The sequence below is a fragment of the Kogia breviceps genome, chromosome 14 (assembly GCF_026419965.1).
Source record: "Kogia breviceps isolate mKogBre1 chromosome 14, mKogBre1 haplotype 1, whole genome shotgun sequence".
Lineage (NCBI taxonomy): Eukaryota > Metazoa > Chordata > Mammalia > Artiodactyla > Physeteridae > Kogia > Kogia breviceps.
In genome coordinates this window covers 56930048-56951156 of record NC_081323.1, presented here as the reverse complement: position 1 = coordinate 56951156, position 21109 = coordinate 56930048, and the positions used below count along the sequence as shown (strand labels likewise).

Sequence of the window (21109 nt, the reverse complement as noted above, 5' to 3'; positions counted from 1 at the left end):
TTATCCTCTGTTCTGCAACTTTTTATCTCTATATGAAGGGAAAGGTGTTATACCTCTAAAGATTAGAGGCTTGAGAATGGGCTATCCTGTATATTTCAGGCTATAGGCAACATTCTTAACTTGTAGCAAAAGCAATAGAATACAAAAGTTAAAGAAACAGATCTAATGTGGAGTCAGATTTGTTCTCCCTCTTACACTTACAACAACTTGGCAAAGGAGTGAAAAACATCTAAGTAGAGAGAAGAATAAAGGTCAGAACTTGCCATAGATTGCCTGCCACCTGCAACTCCTAGTTGACTGAGAACAGAGGGCTTCCAGGGGTAGGGAAGTTGGTGGCAGACTTTGGCTTGTTTGCTGATGAGTTTTGGCACTGGATATAAAGATCAGAAAGACAGTCACTCCACATCCATACATTTGCATCAGGCCAGGTCATTTAACTCCCAGAGGATCAGTCACTTTGAATGTGATTCACTAAAGTGAACTAATTGTGGTTCCCCCAAGGCCCCAGAGCCACTGGTGGGAGCCCATTTGAGGTCTCTGACAGTATTAGTTTCAAAATTAAGGTGTCAGCAGGGCTCTGCTCTCTCTCTGAAGCCTGGAGGGAAGAATATGTTCTGTGCCTCTCTTCTAACTTCTGGTGGTTGCCAGAAATCTTGGGCATCCCTTGGTTTGTAGCTGCATCACTCCAGGCTCTGCCTCTGTCCTCACGTGGTCTTCTTCCCTCTGTGTGTGTCTCTCTCTGTCTCTTCTTTTCTTCTAAGGACAGCAGTCAGATTGAACTTAGGGCCCACCTTACCCTAGTATGACCTCATCTTAACTGATCACATCTGCAAAGATCCTATTTCCAAATAAGATCACATTCTAAGGCTCTGATAAGGATGTAAATTTGGGGAGACACTAACCCAGTATATTGACCCTGACTGGCTCTAAGGGGCACTGAAGCCGAATCCAGCCTCTGTACCCTGACACTGAATTAAATCTAGGAGACAGTTTTGAGTGAAGTAGGAAAGAATAGCCTTATTGCTTTACCAGGGAAAGGGAGCCACAGCAGGCTAATGCCCTCAAAACTGTGTGTCCCAACCTGGAGGGGGTAGTGAGGAGTTTTATAGTAATGGTTCAAAGACCGTGTGATCAGCTCGTGTGATCAGCTCGTGGACATTCTTCTGACTGGTTGGTGGTGAGGTAAGTTGGAGTCAGCATCATCAACCTTCTGATTCTAACCTGTCTGGAGTTTACATGCTGGTGGGTAGCATACTGTTAACTTCTCCCACCTGGTGGGGGTTTCAGTATTTGCAAAACAGCTCAAAGATAATATGTATATCCCTTGAGGGATATACATAATATCCCTCAAGGGGGAACCAGGACCCTGCCCCAAGGCTGCACTATTGTTTCTTGACTGCTCCTCCCTTATCTCCGAATCCCCTCACTTCCCTGATTAGCAAATGTTTGAACCTGCTCTTTGGAACTCAGGGAAGGTCACGGAGGCTGAATGAAGCCTATTTCCTGTAATCAAGAAATAGGGGACACAAAGGTTGTCATGCCCAGGAGCCCCACAGGGTCCTGCTCGGTATCAGCAGTGCTCAAAGAAGGACCTGAGTTCAAGCACTTACGGTGCTCACTGTGGAAAGAAAGGGGTTGGCCTGGCTCTGAGTACTCTTGGCATTGAAGGACAACTTGACTTGTGCCGGCGCCTGGGTGACCCATGCATTACAGTAGCACCAAAAGGCCACCTAACCCTGGACACTGCCTAGGGCGAGCTACAAAGGACGCTATGTGGACAACTGTCAACATTTGAACGTGACCTGTGCATTAGTTAATAGAACTCTATCAATGTGAAATGTCCTAATTTTACTTGACCTGTACTTACGTAAGAAAATGTTCTGTAGCGGATACAAAAAGTGTTTAGGTGAAGGCTCACGATGTCCATAGCTTGGATCCAAATGGTTCAAAAAAAATGTCTATGAATAAAGCGCAAACGTTAACAATTGGTAAAGATAAGTAAAAAGTATACGAGAATTCTTTATACTACTTTTCTTAACTTTCCAGACTTCAAATCACATCAACGTGAAAACTTCCCGCCACCCCAGCGCCCGCCCCTCCTAAAATAACACAGTAAATTACGGGAAGAGATCTCAGGATATCCAAAAAAGTATAAGCAATTCAGACATAAAAGCTGCCACCAGAAGTCCTGAGTCATGTGGGGTGGGCCCACGTGACCGGAGGCCAGAGTCCAACATGGCGGCCTCCATGGGTCGCTGCCTTCTCCTCTTCATTTCACTGCGCAGCTTCCTCGGTGAGGCGTCCGGCGACCTCGGCTTGGGGTGAGTACAGCTGCCGGGGGCAAGCCTCGTTGGGGGGTCGCCCAGACCTGGGCACAGCACTCCGAGCTCAGGTCTGCCCCATCCCAGCAGGGCCTCCCGCGACGATGACTTGCTGCTGCCTTACTCCCGCGCGCGGGCGCGCTCTGCCCGGGACTGCACAAGGGTGCGCGCCGGCAGCCGCGAGCACGAGAGATGGCCGCCGTCCCCCTCAAACCCCGGCGCCCGCGGCCCCGCCGTACGCATCTTCGTCTCGCACTTCGCAGACCGCGCGGTGGCCGGCCACCTGACGCGGGCCGCCGAGCCCCTGCGCACCTTCTCGGTGCTGGAGCCCGGCGGGCCCGGCGGCTGCGCTTCAAGGCGCCGCGCCACCGTGGAGGAGACGGTGCGGGCGGCCGGCTGCAGCGTCGCCCAGAATGGCGGCTTCTTCCGCATGGACACGGGCGAGTGCCTGGGGAACGTTGTGAGCGACGGGCGGCGGGTGAGCAGCGCCGGGGGGCTGCAGAACGCGCAGTTCGGGATCCGCCGCGACGGGACCCTGGTCACCGGGTGAGGAGGCAGGGAGTCCCGTGACTGTCTAGGCCTTAGATTCTAGAGCAGAGGGCCTGAGAGTTGAGGTGTAGCCGTGCCGCCGTGTTCAAGTCCCCTAACCAAACTGAGCCTCCGTTTTCTCATCTTCAGGATGGGGAAAGTAATGTCTTCCTTGTGGAGTTTATTCATTTTCCAGTATCGTGTAGCGCTTGCTTTGTGTCGGTCAATGTGCTGCGTACTGGGGATATAGCTGTGAACAAGCACAGTCTTTGCCTTCAAAAAAGGACACTACCCCCCCCCCCCCATTACTAGGAAAAATAAAACCCAGGAAGATAATTCAGTTAATTTAAGTTGTGTATGTGCAGTGAAGCAATGAACAGGTTGAACAGATTGTAAATAGAGTGTTGAGTTTGGGGAAGGTGATCAGGAAGGACTTGTCTGAGGACGTGACCTTTGAGTTGAGACATGAAAATTAATCACAAGTCAGCCAGAGTCAGAACTGGAGGAAGAGCACCGCAGTCAGAAGGAACAGCAAGCACTAAGGCTCAGAGGTGCAGAGGGGCTTGGTGTGTGTGAGGGACTGAAGGAAGGAGCAAAATATCAGAGGAGGACAGGACCGACTTTGGTCATTTAAAAGCTTGCTCTGACCCTGCTGGATACTAGACTGGTTGGACCATAGTAGAAGCAAGGAGGCCAATTAAGAGGATGTTGCAGGCATTAGATGGTAGTTTGGCTGGGGTGACGGCCTGAGAGATTGAGGGCCATAGGTGGACTTGTGATCTGTTGGGGATGGTTGTTTCTGTTAAATGAAGTGTAGATTGGGATGTGTAGACTGTTTGCAAAGATTGCTTCCAGGACCAGGCAGGTTCCTGGGCATGAGGAGGAATCAAGTAGCCAGGCGGCAGGGCGGGGGTAGTGTGTGGGGGGGGGCACTACCTGCAGCTGCCACTGCTGTTGACTGAATCTCATGCCTTCCCTGTGTCCAGGTACCTGTCTGAAGAGGAGGTGCTGGACACTGAGAATCCGTTTGTGCAGCTGCTGAGCGGGGTCGTGTGGCTGATTCGAAACGGAAGCATCTACATTAACGAGAGTCAGGCGGCTGAGTGCGATGAGACACAGGAGACAGGTGGGGGAGGGGCAATGAGTATGATGAGATGTGGGAGATGAGTGGGGGTATTGGCAACAAGCCTCTTGAAAACCAGGACCGGTGGGGTGGTGGGGGAAGTCTTTCAACAGGTACTATTCTAGGTATTGGGGATCAGTGGGAATTAAAGGAGATAAGATCCCTGCATTGTGGAATGTATAAGAAAGGAAATAGATATTAAGTATACTGAAAAGAAGTGGTAAGTGCTAAGAAAGAAAAAGTTGGAGGAAAGGAGCTATGGACAAGAGAATAGAGAAGTGTTCCTAAAATGTTTGTGGACCAGCAGCATCAGCATCACCAAGGAGCCTGTTATAAATGCAGAACTTCAGCCCCTACCCCTGTGCCTCAATGCTACAGAATCAGAATCCCTGGGGGTGAGGCCCAAAAGTGTGTGTTCTAAGGAGCCCCCTGTGTGATTCTGATTGAAATTCGATTTTGAGAACCACTGGGATATGGAATACTGGGACAGGGAAGGTTCTCCATGGTCCTAATGTGGAAATGGGCTGTTTTAGACTGTGCAGTCAGGGAAGGCCTCATGGAGGAGGTGACTTAGATCAGAAAGCATAAGCCATGGGAAGAGCAGGGGAGAAGTGCAGTCCAGCCAGAAGTAGAAAGTGGCTGCAGGGTGTTCAGAGGGGTGGGCCCCCAGGAGATGAGGTAGAAGAAGCAGGCTACGGAGGTCATGCCAGGCCTTGGTAAGGCATTTGGATTTTGTTCCAAGGACAGTGGAGGCCGTTGGAGCGTTTTCACCTGGAGTTTGATCTTGATTTACATTGAAGAACAACAGCCCTTTGGCTACTCTCTGGAGACTGACTGGGGCGGGGCACGGGAAGAGAGATGTTGCATGCATAGACCTGGAGGTGGAAAGTGATGTCTCTGTAGAGAGTGACTGGCGGGAAGTGGCAGGCAGAGCTTAGTAGGCCTCCCGAAGGGCCAGGTGATCAGCCAGGCTGCCTCTCCTTCAGGTTCCTTCAGCAAATTTGTGAACGTGATGTCAGCCAGGACAGCAGTGGGCCACGACCGGGAGGGGCAGCTGGTGCTCTTGCACGTGGACGGGCAGACGGAGCAGCGGGGGTGAGTGCTGTGAGCCATGGCCTCTAGGCCTGGGCTGAGTCCTGCTCTGAGGAACTGCAGCCCACCAGCAGCTGCCCTTCTGACCTCCAGCTGTTCCCTGGGGATGTCCATACCCATCTGTTCCCTGTCTTCCCACAGGCAGAGGGTCCCTAGATCTGTCCCACTTCCAAGAACTCATCATCTTCCACACACTTGCTCTCAGTCTCGCCAACTTAGGGCCTCATCTCTCCTGAGCTCTGATTGGGGTGAAATGAAATTATCACAAAGTTAGCTGGGAGTAGACCTCAGTTCCAATCCTAGCTTGGCCATCTGCTGGCTGTGTGGCCATAAACAAGTCATTTGACCTCTCTGAGCTGCTATTTCCTCCTCTGTAAAGTGAGTGTGCTAGTCTGCTGTTGCTGTGTAACAAACTAACACAGGCAGCACTGCTTTGTTAGATCAAAGCTTTGTAGGTCAGGAGTCAGTGGGTGGGGGTGCCCAACTGAGTTCTCTGTTCACGACGTCCCACAGACAAAATCCAGCTGTTGGCCAGGCAGGGTGCTCATCTGGAGCTTCTGGGGAAGAATCCTCTTCCCAGCTTATTCAGGTTGTTGGCAGAATACAGTTCTTTGGAGTTGTAGGACTGAGGTCTTTGTGTCATTGCTGGCTGGGGGCCTCTCCACTCATGAGGCCGCCCACATTCCTACGCTCCCCTTGTATATCTTCAAGCTGCAAAAGGTGTGTCAAATCCATCTAATCCCTTTGTATTTCCAATCTCTCTCACTTCCTATTCTGTCTCAGCCATAGAAAGCTCTCTGCTTTTAAGGGCTCCTGTGATTCCATCGGGGCCACCCAGATAATCCAGGACAGTGTGCCCATTTGCAGACAGCTGTGCCATGTATCATAACATGATCAGGAGAGTGATGTCTTGTTATAGTCATAGCTTCCCAGGATTGGGACAGGACATCTTTGGGGGGGCACTTAGAAATTTGCCTGCCATAGCTGGTGTATAATACTGTCCACTGTGGAAAGTAAGATGCATTAACCCAGAAACGGCTGTGGCAAGGTCAGCAGCACTAGTCTTGTGCCCACAGCATTAACCTGTGGGAGATGGCGGAGTTCCTGCTGAAACAGAACGTGGTCAATGCCATCAACCTGGACGGAGGGGGCTCTGCCACCTACGTGCTCAACGGGACCTTGGCCAGTTACCCATCTGATCACTGGTAAGCATACCAGAGCACCCTTGTTGAGCTCCAAGGCCAAGCTTGTCCCCGACTGTCTCATTCAACAAATATTGAGTACCTGCTCTGTGCCTGGCTTTGGGGATTCAGCAGAGAGCAGGAGGAGCCAAGACCCCTGCTTCTCGCTGCTTACAGGCAGTACATGTAGCGTACCAACATTGCCCAGGCCGATGGAAGGGGGTGATAGGTCAGGAAAGACCTGAGGATAGTGAAGCATGAGCTGAGATCTGGAGGATGAGGGGCTAGGTGGGCGTGGGAGAGCCTTCTGGGCACAGAAGAGCATGTGCAAAGGCCCTGGGGTAGAAGGGATTGTTGGGGGTGGGGAGAACCTGTAAAAGGCTGGAGAAGGGACAATGAAGAGAGGCAGGGAAAGGCAGCCCTCAGGGGCTGCAGTGGGGGGGTTTGAGGGTTTGCTGGGGTGGCCAGCACTTCAGCCTCTCTTCACACTCCTGTTTCCTCTGCAGCCAGGACAACATGTGGCGCTGTCCTCGCCGTGTGTCCACCGTGGTGTGTGTGCACGAGCCCCGCTGCCAGCCATCTGACTGCAACGGCCACGGGACTTGCGTGGAGGGGCGCTGCCAGTGCACGGGGCGCTTCTGGCGGGGCACCGCCTGCAGCGAGCTGGACTGTGGCCCCGCCAACTGCAGCCAGCATGGGCTCTGCACAGAGAGTGAGTGGGGCTCTTTGGGAGGCAGCTCCAGCCCGGGCTCCCCGCTCTCACTGCCCCAGCCCTGCCTGGGCCCTCACCTGACCTTCTCGGTCTTGTCTTGGCAGCCGGCTGCCGCTGCGAAGCTGGATGGACAGGGTCCAACTGCAGTGAAGGTAAAAGCCACCAGGCCAGCCTCCTCCCTGGCCCCCCAGGCACACGGGAGAGAGTGAGCCTGGCAGCTGTGAGCCTCAGCTGCCTTTATCCCTGCCTCCTGGTCTGCAAGTCGCTTCCCTCTTGTCCGATGCTTTTGCCTCACGTGTAAATCACTGTATTAGTGTCCTGGGGCTGCTGCAACAGATTCCATCAACTCAGATTTAAAACGTTACTTTATTCTCTCACAGTTCTGGAGGCCAGAACTCCATAATCAAGGGGTCAGTAGGGCTGCACTGGCTCTGAAAGGTCTGGGGGAGGGTCCTTCCTGCCTCTTCCAGCTTCTGGGGGCCCCATGCATTCCTGGGCTGGTGGCTGCATCACCCCCGTCTCTGCCTCTGACTTCACAGGCACAACCTTCTCCCGTGTCTGTCTCTAGTCTCCTGCTCTGTCCTCTTACAAGGACCCCAGGCCACTGGACTTGGGTCCACCTTAAGTGCAGGATGTTTTCATTTCAAGATCCTTAACTTAATTGCATCTGCAAAGACCCTATTTTCAAATAAGCTCACATTCACAGGTTCTGGGGATTAGAACATATCTTTGGGAGGACACAGCTCAATGCACTTATAACCCTCCATAGCTTAAATCCTTAGTGGCTTTCTTTGGCTCTGAGTGAAAAATTTGAACTCCTCAGCATGACCTGCCAGGCCCTGGGGGCTTCAGCCACGCCCTGCTCTGCAAGCCTCAATGTCAGGTCCTCAGAGGCCTCCCCACCCCACCTCCTCAGTGCTTTGCTGCTGCCACAATCGGTTCCGTCCCTCCAGCGTGTGTCCTCCCTTGTCCTTTGACACCTGCTTTCTGGCTTGCTGGCTGCCTGCCCTCCATGAGATCACAGCCTTGGGGCCTGCCGCATACCAACTTCTCCAGAACTATCTGTTGGGAGAACGTGTGAACCTACAGGGCCACTTGGGGCAAGGGAGATGCGTTTGCAATCCCGTTAGCCCCATCCTGGGGTGGGGTTGGGGGGCAGGACCAGGTTTTGCAAAGGCCCTGCTTCCCCCATCCCAGCGTGCACCAGCGGCTCCTTCGGGGAGGACTGTGCCAAGAAGTGCCAGTGTCATAACGGAGCCACCTGTGACCCAGTTCGGGGGACCTGCGCCTGTCCCCCTGGCTTCACTGGAGACATCTGTGTGCAGGGTAAGCTGGAAGGGCCCCTGACTCAGCCAGGAGGGAGCCCCGCCCAGGGGATGCTTCTGCATCAGCTCAGCTCAGCACACCCCTGGGCCCATCCCGGCAGTGCAGAGAGAGGCCCTGCCACCGAGGCCTCCACCTCTGTCTTTCTGGCTCCTCCCTGCAGAGTGTCCCCTCGGCTGGTACGGGCCAGGCTGCCAGAGCCCTTGCAAGTGTGAGCACCAGTGTTCCTGCGACCCCCAGACCGGCAATTGCAGTCTCGCCTGGTCACGCACCTTGAACAGCATCCTCTCCCGAGGTACAGCCCCTCCCAGGCTCCCGGGGACAGCAGGGGGCAGACCCCTCCTCTCCCAACCTTCAGCCTCTCCCTGGCATCTTGCAGTGAAGCAGTGTCTCCCGCCACCCGAGGACACCCTGCAGGCAGGAGAACTCTCTGTTTTCACCAGGTAGGTGCTTTGCTGGGAGCTGGGGCAGGGGCGGGAGGAATCCCCACTCCCTCTGCCTTCGAGGCATGGCCTCCGCTCAGGGTCTGGGCAGGGCTAGGAAGTGGCAGCTGGGCATCAGATGACAATTCTCTGACATAAGGACAGGGAGAGTCCTAGGTGATGCTCGCAGCCACCTGTGCTGTCCAGGGAGATGCTAAGAAGGACCCTGGCCACCACCCCAGTGGGATCTAGGGGGCAGGGTGTGGGCTTTTCTTCTCAGCTTCCGGTGCAAGAAGCATGAAGCCCTGAGCAATTCATGTCATTTCTCTGACACCTGGGGGTGTTCACCCCTTGTGTTGGGTCTTTATTTTCTAGTGCAGGGGGTCTTCAACTTGACCTCCAGGAGAGTGTATTAAAAGAGAGTTGGGTTCAAGAACCAATGCTGTTGGTCTGGGAGCCCCACTTGGAGAACCTCTCTTCTCATGGTTCTCACGTCCCATAGCCCCCTGGGTGCCCGGGCCAGCCCCGTACCCTCAAAGTGGGAAGCAGGTGTAGGTGTGAATGAAAAGCCCCTTGGCCTTGTCCTGGAGGCAGCACCTGGGAGCTCATCACAAACGCAGATCCCAGATCCCTCCTGGAGGTCCTGACCCTGTGAGTCTGGTGGGGCCTGGAGGAAAATCCTGGAAGTGTGCTGGGAAATGCAGCAGAGCAGGGACATTGGTTCCCGGGAGCCCTGCACCCCAAGCTCAGCCTCCTCGGGTGTGAGACCATGTGGTCCTGCAGTGAGGGAAGGGGAGCCATGGGGTGCTGAGGGGCACGGCTGCAGGCCCTGCCACCCGAGCAGTCTGCTTTTGCGTTGAGAGCTTCAGACAAAGACTCACATAAAGGAAAAAAGATCATTGAAGGACCCCACCCATCCTCGCCAGCTCCCTGCCTTGGAGGAAGGGGTGTGGATCCTCCCTGCTCTGTGTGCTTTGAGGACCCTGGAGAGAACCCAGCCTCTGTTGTCAACATCCTCGGAAGCACAGAATGCAAACTGCTGCCTCCTGGGGCAGATTAGGTCATCAGCTGTATTATATGTGGCCTGTACCCATTGAAATGTACACTTATTAGCAACATCTGAAACTCAGTAACGTTCATGTAAAAATCTTTTTTTTTCCACGGCTGCTCTTGAAATATCAAGAGATGTGGCCACACTGGCCTTAGTCCCACAAAGCAACTGTCCCCGCTGCTCCCGAACATGCGTGGAGTGTGCCCTCCACCCCACCAGGCCTGTTGGTTCCTCGACAGTTCCCGTGCAGTCCCTGTAGGCCTCCGACCCTGTGCCCTTGTTCTGGGAGGAGGAGCCAAGTGAGGGGAGGGAGGGAGCCCCTCCAGCGCACCCCCAGCCCGAATCGCCCAACAGTGTCTCCATTTGGGGCTTCTCTCCTGCCCCCAGCACCACCTGGCTGGCCATCACCTTGGCCCTGGTTTTCGTTCTGCTGATCAGCATGGTGGCAAACGTGTCCTTATTCCTCGGGTCAAGGGCAGCGAGGAGCCGGCAACTGGACGGGGCCTACGTCTACCATCCACTGCAGGAGATGAACGGGGAGCTCCTGGCTGCTGAGAGGGAACAACCGGCTGACACCTGTAACCCCTTCAAGGACTGAAGCCTCAGCTGCCCATCATGACCTGTTCTGGAGGTTCGTTGCCATGAGCTCTGGCTTCTGCAGGGGAAATTCCAAGGTCACTGACCATCTGGGTGGTCTCGACCCACATGCCAAGCCAGGCTTCTGACAGCACCTGTGCCTCAGCCCCTCACCTGGCCGCCTGCCGTGGCACATGCAACCGTAGCAATACAGCGCATCCTGGAGAGACTCTGCCTTCTTCCCCGCCTGCCTGTGCCTGCTGCTCCCAAGGCCTGTCCCCCGAGGGCCTGCCCTGCCGCTGCCAAAGAGCCTCTGGCCTCCCGGGGCAGGGGCCGCTGCCAGTGGAACTCATGATGACCCAACTGAGGCCGAGTGGCAGGGTCCAGCCAGCACCCTCGGATGGGGTGAAGAGACTATGGCCACATCGAGGGATCCTTTTTTACAGAACTCATCACCGAACTTGCCGACTAGAATTCTATTTCCTGTCATGGGAAGCTCCTTAAAGGGAAGAGGGGTGAAATCATGTTTACAGGCTCTCTATTTTGTCCTGCCGCCAAAAGGGTTTTTCTACCACTTGAATAAATGGATATAATAAAAGGACCCCTGGAGCGGCATCTGAATGCAGAATCGTGGAATTGAGGGACCTCTAGATTTTGACAGGTGGGGCTGCTTAACCTGAGTCAGGGGCACGTCCAGCTCCTTTATCTATTTTGTTTAATCCAGGGGTTCTCACTTTAAAGTGTACTTGAATCACCTGGAAGAGCTCGCTAAAAATGCAGATTCTGGCCTGGGCTGGAGCCTCAGAGTCTGCAGGTCTCACTGAGCTCCCAGGTGATGGCTGCAGGTGTCTGGACCACACTTTGAAAAAGGAAAGTTTAGTCCACACCGTGTTTTAGTAGAATTTAAATTAGTTACCAACGCTTAAAAGTCAAGAGATTATGGGCTTCCATGGTGGTGCAGTGGTTGAGAGTCCGCCTGCCAATGCAGGGAACACGGGTTCATACCCCGGTCCGGGAAGATCCTACATACCGCGGAGTGGGTGGGCCCGTGAGCCATGGCTGCTGAGCCTGCGCGGCCGGAGGCTGTGCTCCGCAACGGGAGAGGCCACAACAGTGAGAGGTCCATGTACTGCAAAAAAAAAAAAGTCAAGAGATTAAATCCAGTTTTCTAGTTTCTCTTTTTTTAAAAAATAAATTTATTTATTTATTTTTGGCAGCGTTGGGTCTTCGTTGCTGTGCACGGGCTTTCTCTTGTTGCGGCAAGTGGGGGCTACGCTTTTTTTGGGGGGGGGGGTACGCGGGCCTCTCACTGTTGTGGCCTCTCCCGTTGCGGAGCACAGGCTCCGGATGCGCAGGCTCAGCAGCCATGGCTCACGGGCCCAGCCGCTCTGCGGCATGTGGGATCTTCCCGGACCAGGGCACGAACCCGTGTCCCCTGCATCGGCAGGCGGATTCTCAACCACTGCGCCACCAGGGAAGCCCGGGGATGGGGGGCTATGCTTTGTTGTGTTGCGGAGGCTTCTCACTTCAGTGGCTTCTCTTGTTGCGGAGCACGGGCTCTAGGCACGTGGGCTTCAGTAGTTATGGCTTGCTGGCTCTAGAGCTCAGGCTCAGTAGTTGGGGTGCATGGGCTTATTTGCTCAGTGGCATGTGGGATCTTCCCAAACCAGGGCTCAAACCCGTGTCCCCTGCATTGGCATTCTTAACCCCTGCACCATGAGGGAAATCCTCTGGTTTCTCTTTAAAAGAAAGAGAGAGCTCGAAGCCCCAGCTGATGCCCTCCTGCATCAGGAGGCAATGACTTGTCCGAGCTGAGAATGGCTGGTGCCGTCTGGATCTGTCCTCTCCAGCTCATAACAGCCCCAGCAGCTGGCTTCCCTCGCCTGTGACCTGCATCCCTGTGAGTATTAGAGTTTGTAACTTGTGGCCTCGAAGGGTCTTTAGGAAGTGCCTGGCGACACCCTGCCCCATGAATATATATCACACTGTGTGCTTAGCAGCTTTGCGGGGAGGGGAGGAGGGGGAGGTGCTGCTGTTTCCAGCAGGTCCTCAAATAGATCCAGGCATGTGATGGACTGAATGTTTGCATCCCCCCAAGGTTTGTATGTTGAAGCCCTAACTCCCAATGTGATGGTATTTGGAGGTGGGGCCTTTGGTTTAAATAAATTAGGCTTAGATGAGGTCATGAGGGTGGTGCCCTTATAAGAAGAGGAGGAGACAGGAGAGCACTATCTCCGCGTGCACACAAAAGGACAAGGCTGTGAGAACACACGGTGAGAGGATGGCCATCTACAAGCCAGGAAGTGGGCCCTCACCAAGAATGAAATCTGCCAACACCTTGATCTTGGACTGTAACTATAGTGGTTACCTAGTGCTGTGCAGAAAACGAGCCCAAAACCGGTGGCTTTAAACAACCAGTCATTGCTTCTCATGAAAAATAATTGTTTCTTGTGCTTCTGATGTCAGCTGGGTGATTCTGTTGATCTGGGCTAGGATCAGTGAGTCCAGCTGGGCTCACTTATGTGCCTGCCTTCAGCTAATGGGCCAGCTGGGGCCTGGTCTGGAGTGGCCACAGCTGAGGACATAGCGCTGGTCCGTGTGGTGTCATCCTCCAGGAGGCTGGCTCACGCTTGGGATGAACGTGGAGATGGGGGTCCAGGGAGAGATGTGAAGCCTCTTGAAGCTCACCCCTCGATGAAAAGCTGCAAAGGAATATGAATGCAGGAGGCTGACCGAACCTATCACTGCAGCTGAGCTACTGTAACACGGGTCTAGTTTCACTTTAGAAAGGAAGTATTCGGTTCAGAGAAGTGAAATGTCACAGGCCAGCTCCCAGCCTCCAAGTTCCTGCAGGGATGCATCTGTGGGTCTGTATGTCTTTGTCTCCCCTGGAGACAGCGTGTGGAGAACTGCTGTGCCAGCCTGCGACGTTTCCTACAGGGAACAGGATGTCTGGGTCCTACAGTAGGTGCCACAGGCCAGGGTCTGTCGGTGTCCTGGGGTACATCTCATCAAGCACCTAGTGGACCCATCAGCCCACAGCCCACAATACCCACCACCAAGCCACCAAAAGTTCTCCCTTCTCACTCAGCCCCCGTCCTGAGTTTGTGACCAGGTTGGAGGAAGGAGGGGAGTGGCTTTCGCAGCATGTCCAGGAACTTGACTGCCACTTGTCCAAAGATCCAGGAGAATGCTGCAGGTTTTTATTCCTCCTTCCAGAAATATAAACAACCAAGTTCACATGTTCCTCCAGGGACCTTGTGTTTCATCTCCACCTGGAAGTTTAGTTTTGTATTTTGCTTTTATTTACTTATTTTTTGGCCATGCCGTGTGGCATGCAGGATCTTAGTTCCCTGACCAGGGATTGAACTTATGCCCACTGCAGTGGCAGCGCAGAGTCCTAACCACTGGACTGCCAGGGAAGTCCCATATTTTGCTGCCTTTTAATGAACTCCTGGGCTGCTTTGATGTTTTGCCGCCAGTGTTCAAGGGTAAGAAATAGTTTCAAGAGCTCTGACAAGTTCCCAGGCACCTTAGAATGGATTTGGCATATTCTTAAGACAGCTCCCAAGCCTGGCTGCGGGTCTGAATGTATTCCCCCAGAATGACCCACTGAATCAGAATCTCAGGGGCAGGAGTTGGGGGTCAAGGAATCTACAGGGAGCATCCCCGGGGGTCCTGAGGTTTCCACAGCTGTGGAAACCTTTGTCTTGAAGGGTCTGACGTCCACTGAGGACATCTTTGTTCTCAGCTGTGCTGGCAGCTGGCTGGAGAGATACAGTGCTGGGCACAGGCCTAGTGGACTCCAGGCCAGAGGGAGCACAGCAGCACCTGGGGAGGGTCCATCGTGGCGTGCCTGAGGGTCCCTAGGACACTCTGAGCCATGTGAGTCCTGCCCACATTCGCCTTCCCTGTGGCCCATGGATTTTTAAAAAATTTGTCACAAGTGGGTATCTATCTTTTTATTTATTTTATTTTATTTATTTATTTATTTTTTTTTTTGGCCAGGCTGTGCAGCTTGCAGGATCTTAGTTCCCCAACCAGGGATTGAACCCAGGCCACAGCAGTGAAAGTGCAGAGTCCTAACCACTGGGCCACCGGGGAAGACCCACTGGTATCTATCTTTGCCCAGCATCCAGTCTCTCTTCTTTCAGTAACTTCCCTTCTTAGGCTGGGTCCCCTGGCAGCAGAACCTGACACTAGGATGTGAGGGCAAGTAGTTTATTTGGGAGGCGACCCCAGGAAGCCCTGCTGGGGGACAGAAAAGTGAGTCTGGGAAGGGAAGGCAGCCCGTACACGGTGCCTGAGTGAGCAGCTCCCACTGTGGGCGTCTGGGCTCAGCCCCTGGGACCTCTGGGGGGTGGAGAGAACACCTCAGAGTTGGCCACCTGCTCACGGGGAACTGGGGGTGTTTATCAGCCTACATTCGTTCTTCAGGTTGAGAACTGCTCCTGGGGGTTAACTCCCTGGCACTTCCAGTCTGCCCTTCTCAGGGACAGGGGAATGCTCCAGCCACGAGAGGTAGCCATCAGAGACAGAGTTGCAGGTTCATATATCCAGATGTCCTCTGCCCAGGGAAGGTGGGCAGGGCATCGAGAGCCACAGCCGAGAGCCTCCCTCATGTTGCCTTTAGGTAATACCTCTCCCCCAGTCTCCATCCTTGTGGTTTGGCAGGCACCGTCACCTCCCTCCAAGTCCCAGGTGGCCTCAGTGGATGGTTCAGAGATAGGCATCTGTCCCAATTGGCCAATCAGAGCCCACGTTAGAACTTCTGGAAGTGGGGGTGAGAAACTCAGCCAGGATTGTCCAGCATCCAGGGTGTGGGCCACGTGGAGGAGAGTGTTGCCAATATGGAGAAGAACCCAACCAAGAAAGGGGGATGTTTGATCCCCTGGATCCAGCTATACCTGAAGCATTCTTGGATTTCCCAATTACATGGACCAGTAAAACCCCATTTTGCTTGAGAGAGTTTGTGTTGGATTTGGGGGTCTCTGGCAACCCCAAGAATCTGAAATTCATGACACGCCACCCAAGCAGGGGCACATTTTGGACTCGGGAATTTGCAGAGCTTAGATGGGACATGGAGCAGGAGGCAAGATAGTGTCTGAGATTCCAGTACCTACCTGTGGTGTTGGGGGAACACCTGTGACACGAATATACAGGAGCCTAAGTCATCGGTACTGCTGGTTGGGGGTTAACATGGGCTAGTTATGGCAGTGCAGTGTCCCCTCCCCACCCCATGGGAGTGATGGAAGACTCCCGGGCACAGAATGTGTACTAGAAGTCCTGGGGGCCTGACTTGGAACCCCAAGAGTTCTGTGTGTTGGGCAGTTGCCATGGTGACATGTGTCTCAGCTGCTGGGCTGCTCCTTATCTAATTTTAGTATCTGGAAAGACCCCAGAAAAAGTTTCCAATCCTGGGGTCAACTGGTGGGCTCAGGGGCCCTGAAATGGACATGGGATTCAAGTGTGATGCCACAGTTTTCATCAGATTCTCGAAGGGTCTGTGTCCTGGCTCCAGGACTCTTAGGTTAGGGGTTTCAAATTGTGCCTTTTGGGGACCCGCATTTCTCAGCAGTGCCTTGGTGGGCACTGAAGGGAGGGGAGGGGAAATGGGCTGGGGAGAAGTTTGAGAGCCACCCAGCGCCTTTCCTTCTGGCTCTTTCCAGCTCCTTCCAGGCTCTGCCCAAACTCCCACAAGAGCTGCTTGCACCCTGAGACCTGCCTCCTCTGCAGAGGCCCCTGGCCTCGGAGGGAGAATTGGTCCCAGAGGAAGCCTTTGGGTCACAGGGAGGCTGGGTGTGTTGTGTTCTGCCCTCTCTGGACCGAAACCCCAAGGGGCCTCTCAGACGTCAGCAGTGGGACCTGACCGCAGCTCAGACCTGACCCCAGCTCGCCTGCCGCAGGGAGCTCTTGTCCACACCCATTGTGGCTGGCTCTTCTGAGAGCCCCTGCCCAACAGCTCCTGGGCAACCAGTGGAAAAGCAGCAGCTGATTCCTTCCTCTCCGGGGGGGTGGGGGCGCGCCGAATGCAGCCACAGGAACCGCACCTCCTCTGCTCCTCCGACAGCCCTTGGCCTCCTGCTCCAAAACAAGGGACCCTTCCAGTGGTTAGGACTCAGCGCTTTCACTGCCGGGGACCCGGGTTCAATCCCTGGTCGGGGAGATAAGATCCTGCAAGCTGCACGGCTGTGGCCAAAAAAAAAGGGAATCCCACTACACCTGTGACACCTTACTCCGTGTCCCAGGGGAGCTCACAGGATGGACAGGGGCCACCCCGACAGGCCCCCGCCCCCTCCTGATGTCAGGACTTGGCTGTGCTCTGATGCAACTCTGGGACTTGGGTAAAACCCAGGGGAGAGGGCAGAGCAGCTCAGGAAGATGGACAGCAGGGCCCTCACCTTCACCTGGATACCGGGCAAGTAGAATCCAGGAGCCCACTCCCAAGACTCGGTGTTGGCAGTGATGAGTGGGGCCTAGAGGCCCACATTTAATACACTGAAAACTGCACGTGTGTCTGTTCACGCACTGTATGCACATGTGGTGGGTTGAATAGTGTCACCCCAGAATTCGTGTCCACCCAGAACCTCAGAATGTGACCTTACATGGAAGTAGCATTCTTGCCAGTGTAATTGGTTAAGGGTCTTGAGATGAAATCATCCTGGATTTAATGGGCCCTAAATCCAATGACTGGGTGTCCTTATATAAGAGGAGACACAAAGAGGTGAAGGCCAGGTAGAGACAGAGGCAGAGACTGGAGTGATATGGCCACAAGCCAAGGAACACCAGGAGCCTCCAGAGGCTGGAAGAGGCAGGAAGGATCCTCCCCTAAAGCTTTAGGAGGGAACGCAACCCAGCCAACACCTTCATCTCAGACTTCTGCCCTCCAGACTGTGAGGGAATCAATTTCTACCATTTTAAGCTACAACTTTGTGGTAATTTGGTACGGCAGCCCTAGGAAACTAATACACTATATTTGTGCCTTATATGTTAAAAACGTGATTTTTTTTTGTGCCCCCCTCTTCCCTCCGAGAACCAATCTGCAACCCCTTGAGGGTGATGTCACCCCTGTTGAACCGTGCTCTTGAGTCTTTTAAAAAAACAACAGCTGAGTAATTCTTGAACAAACCCAGGGAAACCTCCAGGGTTCTAGGAAGTAGACAACTGAGGTATATCCAAATCTAAAATGTTTAATGCTTCTGGTTGGAGCAAACGATCAGGTGAACAAGAAACATTGTGTTTTCCTGGCTATAACAGACTGTGATCGGTTCATTTTACAGGGGGAGAAATTCCAGACGCAGGGTAGGAAAAAAAGTCTCAACCCGTGGGGAGAACACTGTGTAGCTTGTTGAGGGAAACACCACTTGGAATGGTGCTCTTACAGATGAGTGGATGTGCCCAGAGAACACAAGCAGTTTCTAAAAAGGGAAAGTCAGAGGTAACTAGTGTCCCAATCTCCCACTTTTCTCCAGATGCACAGTGTGTAAAACAGTGACGGGTGTCCTCACAGGAAGTCTGGAGTCTTTGGATGAGAAGCATTAAATAATCAGAATAACCACTGACTTTTATCAAGAGCTTTCCATGTGCCAGGCTGAGGACTTCACAGCCACTCTTGTTTCATCCCACTACAACCCAGTGAATGAGGTAGGCACTGCTATCCCTATTTTACAGATGAGGATATTTAGGCAAAGAGAGGTTAAGTCACCTGCTGGAGGTCACACAGCTAGTGAAAGGATGGCTGGGGCTTGAACCCCACTTTGTCGAGATTTTATGATCCAGGCTCCTAAACCCAATGCCTGGGCAGGTCCTATTGCTAATAGGCCATTTCTGTCCTGGCCACAATAGGTTAATGAACAAGATGGAGAAAGAAACCGAGCCAAGGAACTTCCAGCCGTGGGGTCTGGGGAAATTTAGAAGCCAAGAGCTTGGCAGCACTTCCTTGGATTTTTAACCCCAAGCCTCCCAAAGGTAAGAAGAATGGCTACTGAATGATGGTCCAACATGGGCCCCAGGGACCTCCAGCACAGAACAATAGCAGATGCCACTGTGGTCACCTGCTGCTCCTGTGGCCCAGCTCCCTTTGTCCATTGGGTGACTGGCCCTCCCCTACTCCACTGTTGCTTCTGGAGGGAATGTCGATCACAGGACCCCCCAGCCTCTTGGCCAGTATGTCCACAAGAGTGAGCACGTGACTTGCCCAGGGCCAGTCAGAGCCTTCTCTGGGATCTGAGATGGAAAGAGTCTCTTTCTGGCTTAGAGGTTGAGAGCCCTGTGGTTGTAGGCTAGGGGCTGCTGGCAGCCACCTTCCCTGGCGGGTGGAGGAGAGGACAGGGCAGCATGCAAAGTGATGCAGAACCAAGAGGCCTGGGGTGAGGCTAAGGATCAGCACATGAGCCTGAGGACGCTGGGCTCCTGGATGCAGCCGTACCTGGAGCAAGCAAGCACCACCCTCGGCCATCCCAGTTACAGGAGCCAGGGAATTCCCTTTGTTGCTTAAACCTGTCTGAGCTGGGGCTTTCCCGAGGGAGGGAGGAGAGCAAGCTCTCAAAAAGAGAGGGCCGAGGCTCCTTATGGCTGCTGCTAAGTCTGGACAGCTGATAGCCGACCTTCCTCCCTGGAATCAGCAGATCCAGGTTCCACTTGTCAAAAACCACTTATAACCTCAAGTGAAGGAAAAGCTTCTCCATCCTCCACTGGGGGCTAGTCCTAGACACTAAGTGTGCGGGGAGTGCCAGGGTAGCTTACCCCAAAATGCTTCTAGTTTGTAGAGACAAGCTAGAAATTCACCTAAAGATAGTTGAAAATATCGCAGATTGCTTCCAGCGATAAACGCCTGGTGACATGGGAGCAATTAGTTTTAAGAATGTCTCCAATCTTCCTCTCTCTCTCTCTCCCTCATGCAGGTACACATACACCTTAATGCAGGATGCAGAGTTTGGGATTTTGTTTCTATATCTGAGAAGTGAACTGAAAACCTTAGAGGTGGGCAAGGCTCCCTCTCTGCAGGGAGGAGGGAGTCTCTGAGGACGGCTCCTTCCCTCTACTCCAGGTATGGGGTTGAGGGTGGCATGGAAGTAGATCCTTGCCCCGTCATGACAAGCTTGAATGGAGGTGACATCCCTGTAGTTGTGAACTCACCCCTTGGGCAAGGCCCAGCGACTCTGGGTGTCAGTCAGAGACGACCCCAACTGTAAGCAAAGCTGTGAGATGAGAGTAACGCTGAGTCTCTCACCCCAGACTGTGGAGCTATTTCAGTGAAGTCCCTCCCAGGCAGATAATGCAAGTAAGTGATGTGGGCTAGGGGTGAGTTGATAGAGAGGTGTGGGGACTGGGGTGGCCCCATCCAGGGGCACAGCTGTGTTGTATTTACACAGCAATAGTAGCTCTGTTTGGCCAACACTCCTATATGCCTAAGTGAAGCTGTAAATCCTGATTTCTGTGTGAAATGCCCCAATTTTTAAACCTTTTGTTTAGGCAAAAAACAAAAACACTAAAAGCAGGCCAGATCAGACTGCAGGCTGCCAGTGGTGACCTCTGACCTGTTGCCCTTTTGCAGGCCCAGGAAATGAAAGGAGAAATGTCCTCAGACCCCAAGGAGACCCACACCCCTCCCATGCAGGAACTCGGGGAAAGTCTTTCAATATTGGAGCTGCTTCTGGGGGTCAGATTTGCCCCAGAGCAGCTGCAACAAAGTCATAGCCCCCACCCCACACGGGAGTCCTGATGACACATTGAGAGCCTGGATCCAGCCTTACCTGAAGCAAGTCCTCCTACACTGGCGAGTTACATACACCCATGGATGGTCACCCTTTTTTGTTTAAGCCACTGGGAGGTGACTTATCACCAAAAAAGTTACAATTAAACAGATTCCCAGGAGAGAAAGGGACCTCCAGAGGGTATAAAGATAGCCAGAGCCGCTTTATCACTGCCTGGAACTCAGCAGAAAAGCTGGGCCTTCCCACCCTCTTCAAGTCACGGGTGGTCAGGGTTAGGCCTGCCCAGTCATGTGCTGGGAAAATGAATTTCAAGTCCAGGGTAGGCGGCTCCCCCATAAAGTGGAGCCTGTAACTCATATAACTGCTCACCAGCATATCCTGGGACCCAGGGCATCGCTACGGGTTTAGATGCTATGGTGAACACTCAACATTCCTGCTTCTTATGGGGGGAACCCCAGTAGTCTTAGAAGGCCCCTGAAAAGGAGGCCACCCCAGGGAAGCAGAGCCAGAGGTGGCACGGGGGGCACTGAGCCTGATGACACCCCTGAGCCCCCAGACCTGAACATGGTTAGCCCACCCCTTGGCTTTTCGTACGCGAAGCCCCATCGGAGATGAGTCTGTTCTCACCACTTCAAGAGCCCACGGGGCTCCAGCCAACCCGACTTTGGCTATGTTCAGATCCAGGGCTGCAGCCCACATGGTCCCAGGCTTCGTGGATACTTGTGGATGTGGAGGCGAGCAGGCTGCCCCGCAGGGCTTGGTCCTGACTATCTGGAAACCAGGGAGCTGCTGTGGGACTGGCCGGAGGAGGAGGTGGTGGCGCTGAGCTGGGAGAAGCGGCTGGTGCAGGATTCCAGGCTGGACATGGAGCCCCTGGGGAGGAAGCACACACACGTTGCCTTCTGGTGGTGACAGAGCCCTGGGTGCAAATGAGGCCCCAGAGCCCTTTCCATAAGGCTGGTAACCGCCCCAGGCACAGAGAGCAAGTGCAGAGAGAAAAGCAAGTGAAGCTGTGATGAGAAACGAAGCCCAGCCCATTTCCCTGCACCCCCTTCCCCCCAAGA

The 21109-nt window shown here is 53.7% G+C and overlaps 2 protein-coding genes across 18 annotated transcripts in view; one reads left to right on the top strand and one right to left on the bottom strand.

Annotated features, from left to right (window-relative positions):
• The first annotated feature begins 2196 nt into the window (after positions 1–2196).
• Positions 2197–19468, top strand: NAGPA (N-acetylglucosamine-1-phosphodiester alpha-N-acetylglucosaminidase). Of its 13 annotated transcripts, XR_010836276.1 has the most exons (12): positions 2219–2321; positions 2409–2867; positions 3836–3975; positions 4959–5067; positions 6141–6269; positions 6752–6957; positions 7062–7109; positions 8155–8283; positions 8444–8575; positions 8660–8723; positions 17802–17973; positions 19233–19468. XR_010836276.1 is itself a non-coding variant. In XM_067011750.1 (11 exons), the coding sequence occupies exons 1-11, from the start codon at positions 2236–2238 to the stop codon at positions 10349–10351; spliced, it is 1623 nt and encodes a 540-aa protein (XP_066867851.1). In that variant the 5' UTR covers positions 2197–2235; the 3' UTR covers positions 10352–10930. The 13 variants fall into 13 exon arrangements, 12 of the variants coding, with proteins under 12 accessions (XP_066867851.1, XP_058894752.1, XP_066867853.1 ...); XM_067011750.1 differs by lacking the exons at positions 17802–17973; positions 19233–19468 and adding an exon at positions 10228–10930 and having other exon boundaries at positions 2197–2321; positions 2412–2867; XM_059038769.2 differs by lacking the exons at positions 17802–17973; positions 19233–19468 and adding an exon at positions 10141–10930 and having other exon boundaries at positions 2209–2321; positions 2412–2867.
• Positions 17504–21109, bottom strand: part of SEC14L5 (SEC14 like lipid binding 5) — a 43081-nt gene continuing 39475 nt past the window's right edge. For all 5 annotated transcript variants that reach the window (XM_067011745.1, XM_059038763.2, XM_067011744.1 and 2 more), the window contains one exon: positions 17504–20918. In XM_067011745.1, the coding sequence (XP_066867846.1) occupies positions 20813–20918 (106 nt within the window). In that variant the 3' untranslated portion in view covers positions 17504–20812. The remainder of the gene's footprint in view (positions 20919–21109) is intronic.

What these genes read in the sequence shown, in the direction of transcription:
- NAGPA (XM_059038768.2), top strand. Translation starts at nt 2,236, where the DNA reads ATGGCGGCCTCCATGGGTCGCTGCCTTCTCCTCTTCATTTCACTGCGC. An exon ending in TGGAGACATCTGTGTGCAGG is followed by an intron (nt 8,284 to 8,443) that starts GTAAGCTGGAAG and finishes TCCTCCCTGCAG; the next exon opens with AGTGTCCCCTCGGCTGGTAC. An exon ending in GAACTCTCTGTTTTCACCAG is followed by an intron (nt 8,724 to 10,140) that starts GTAGGTGCTTTG and finishes TCCTGCCCCCAG; the next exon opens with CACCACCTGGCTGGCCATCA.